At 40.1% G+C, this 2548-nt stretch overlaps 1 protein-coding gene across 1 annotated transcript in view; it reads right to left on the bottom strand.

The window, feature by feature from the left end:
- The window catches only part of LY75 (lymphocyte antigen 75), a 43647-nt gene extending 43392 nt beyond the window's left edge, over positions 1–255 (bottom strand). Inside the window, exon 1 of the mRNA XM_015634005.2 lies at positions 225–255. Coding sequence (XP_015489491.1) covers positions 225–255 — 31 coding nt within the window. The remainder of the gene's footprint in view (positions 1–224) is intronic.
- Between the last annotated feature and the right edge of the window lie 2293 nt (positions 256–2548).

Here is a 2548-nt window from a genome sequence, read left to right as displayed (position 1 = left end):
AAAAAAAAAAAAAAAAGTGGAAAACCCGAAGAAAAACCGGAAAAGCAGATCGAGCTGTCTCGCGGTCATTAAAGTTAAAACTAAAACAAACAAACAAGAAAACTTAGAAGCTCAGTTGGGGAAAAAGGGGAACGCGTAACTGCCAGAAGTGACGAAAAGGCAAACGGTGAATACAATAACCTAAAATTAACAAACACGCTGAGGTAAAATATTTAAAACGGTACAAAGAACACACATGACGCTGCGATGCGCCATCCCCGCTGGCCGCGGGGCCACGTGCCATCCCCGAGGCAGGAGCTGCGAAAATTGCAATTGTCTGAGCCGTCCTTGCCGCGGGTGGGGAGGAGGGGATGGCACCGCGCAGTTGAAGTAACTGTTGCTGACAAAATTTTGCGGGTGGCTACAGGAAGTTACAGAAACCAAAAGTAAAAACACGTACGTGGCGAGAAACAACCGGCCTGAAGGAAGAAAAGAGAAAGAAGAGAAAACTGGTAGAAGCTACGTGAAATGAAATCAAGTTTATAGCTACATGCTGTCTGATTCAGTGTTTACCTGGACAGGCTGTATTGCTCAGGCTCCAGCTATTTAAAAAAAAAGATTTGCAAAGTCACAAAAAAAAGCTTTTTTTTTTTCCCTAGGAAAAACTATTTTGATTAGACCTGGCAGAACCATTGTTCAGGGAAAGAAACACTAAATTTACGTAAAACTGGGAAATGCAATGTGCTGTCTGTTTCATGCACTTGCATTGTGCCCATCATGTAGGAATGTGTACACCCGGGGACACAGGATTTGAGGGTGTGCCAGGCTGGGAATTGAGTGGAAATGCAGTGAACAAAAACAGACACCTGCAAGTTAACAAATGTTCTGTCCTGCTGGAAGCAGCAGAGCAACACATGGCTGCCAAGGCAGGAGCTATTTGAAAAATCAGAAATCAGGTTCAGGAAGAGAGGAGTCTGTAGATGTAGAAAAATCAAATCTTTGTTACCAGAAATAATTCATTTTTCAGGAAGAGCAAAGCTTTGAAGTCTTCACAGAGAGAATGTGAACCAGAAATTCCCCGCTGGTGAGCCTGATACAAAAGCAAGCCATTGAAACTAAAATTAAATATGTGGTGGCATGGTGTGTCTCTTTTAAAATAAAACAAGAAGCAGGTGTGAACCCTGCATTCCCATCAATCTTTCCAAATGTGTGTTATTATTAATGTACTGACTGTCCCAGTTTGGGGATGGTTTAGTAGAAGAGTTTCACTTTGAAATTAATTGTGTGCAGCGCGTATTTACTGCATACATACCAACAATTCTGAAATTACCAGCATCCTACTTACCACACATATATAAGCAAATATGTGTATTAATAGAGGGGAGGTTCTCTAAGGTATCTCAACATATGTAACACATGCTTTCAGATACGTGCTTCTCATTTTAGCTCCTTTTTTGTTTCTTGGTTTATAAAATAGTGTCTTTGATAATGCAGACTCAAACCCTGATCCTGGCTAAAAAATTAAAGAATGCCCAAGAATAGGAAAAATTGCAGTTTACACTGGTGCCTTTTAGTTTCAGTTTGGGATAATGCACATGTCCTACACTTAAATTCTGTTATACATTATTGTAGGAGGAGATACAAAATGTACATCCCTGGTGAGCCCACCAACCAAACAAAATTTTTGAAAGAACATGCAGGAAAAAATGAGATTTGGTGTATGTCATGTGATAACCTATAGAACTCTAATACAGTTTTCTCTTATTGAAAAAGTGGGTTTGTGTTAAAGCTTATCAAAGTTGTAACAATGTCAAAGCCTACTTTATACAGGATTTATCCTTTATTAATGAGGCTTCTGCATTTAATATGAGCTGCACAGCAGCCATCACTCAGCATAACCAGTGAGTAGTTTCTGTATTGCAAGTCACAAGCATTGTATGTCCCTGTGAATGCCTACAGCTCACTTCAAAGCAGAACTAATGGCTGAACAAATTTCAACCATGCCTGTAGAGATAACCAAACACAGTTTCAGATACAGGAAGGCCCAGCCACAGAGCTCACAGTAATGCATTGCAGCCTTTTGCTTCCAAGAGGACTACTTTGCCTTTCCTAACAAAAAGCCTTTCAAGGTGCCAACATCATGACTAAGAGCCTTGTATTTCTAGCAGGAGTCTTTGTTGCTTATCAGCAGATAATTTTTTTTGCCCTTACACCCATATATTTTTAACAAAAGCAATGCCTGTAGAAAGTGTCAACACCTGTCTATCCATAAATCTCCACCCCATCTCTGTTCTTCTCACCACATGAAATAGATACTTTGCATGAGCAACCTTCCTCCTTTTGCATTCAACACGTTGTAATCCTGTTTTTCTGGCTAAGTTGAGTGCATCCACATATGCCAGTGAGCACAAAGGGAATGATGGAAAAGGATTTGCTACCTACAGCATCTCATGAGAGTAGAAAGAGGATCTGGATATGGTAACTTCTGCTTTTCTCTGCTTCCTCCAGCAATGACTTTGAAACTGGGACATCTGAACAGAGATCACTAGTTATTTATTACATTTTTAAC

The sequence above is a fragment of the Parus major genome, chromosome 7 (assembly GCF_001522545.3).
Source record: "Parus major isolate Abel chromosome 7, Parus_major1.1, whole genome shotgun sequence".
Taxonomy (NCBI): Eukaryota; Metazoa; Chordata; class Aves; order Passeriformes; family Paridae; genus Parus; species Parus major.
The sequence above is the reverse complement of the archived record's forward strand: the minus strand, read 5'-3'. Positions and strand labels throughout refer to the sequence as shown.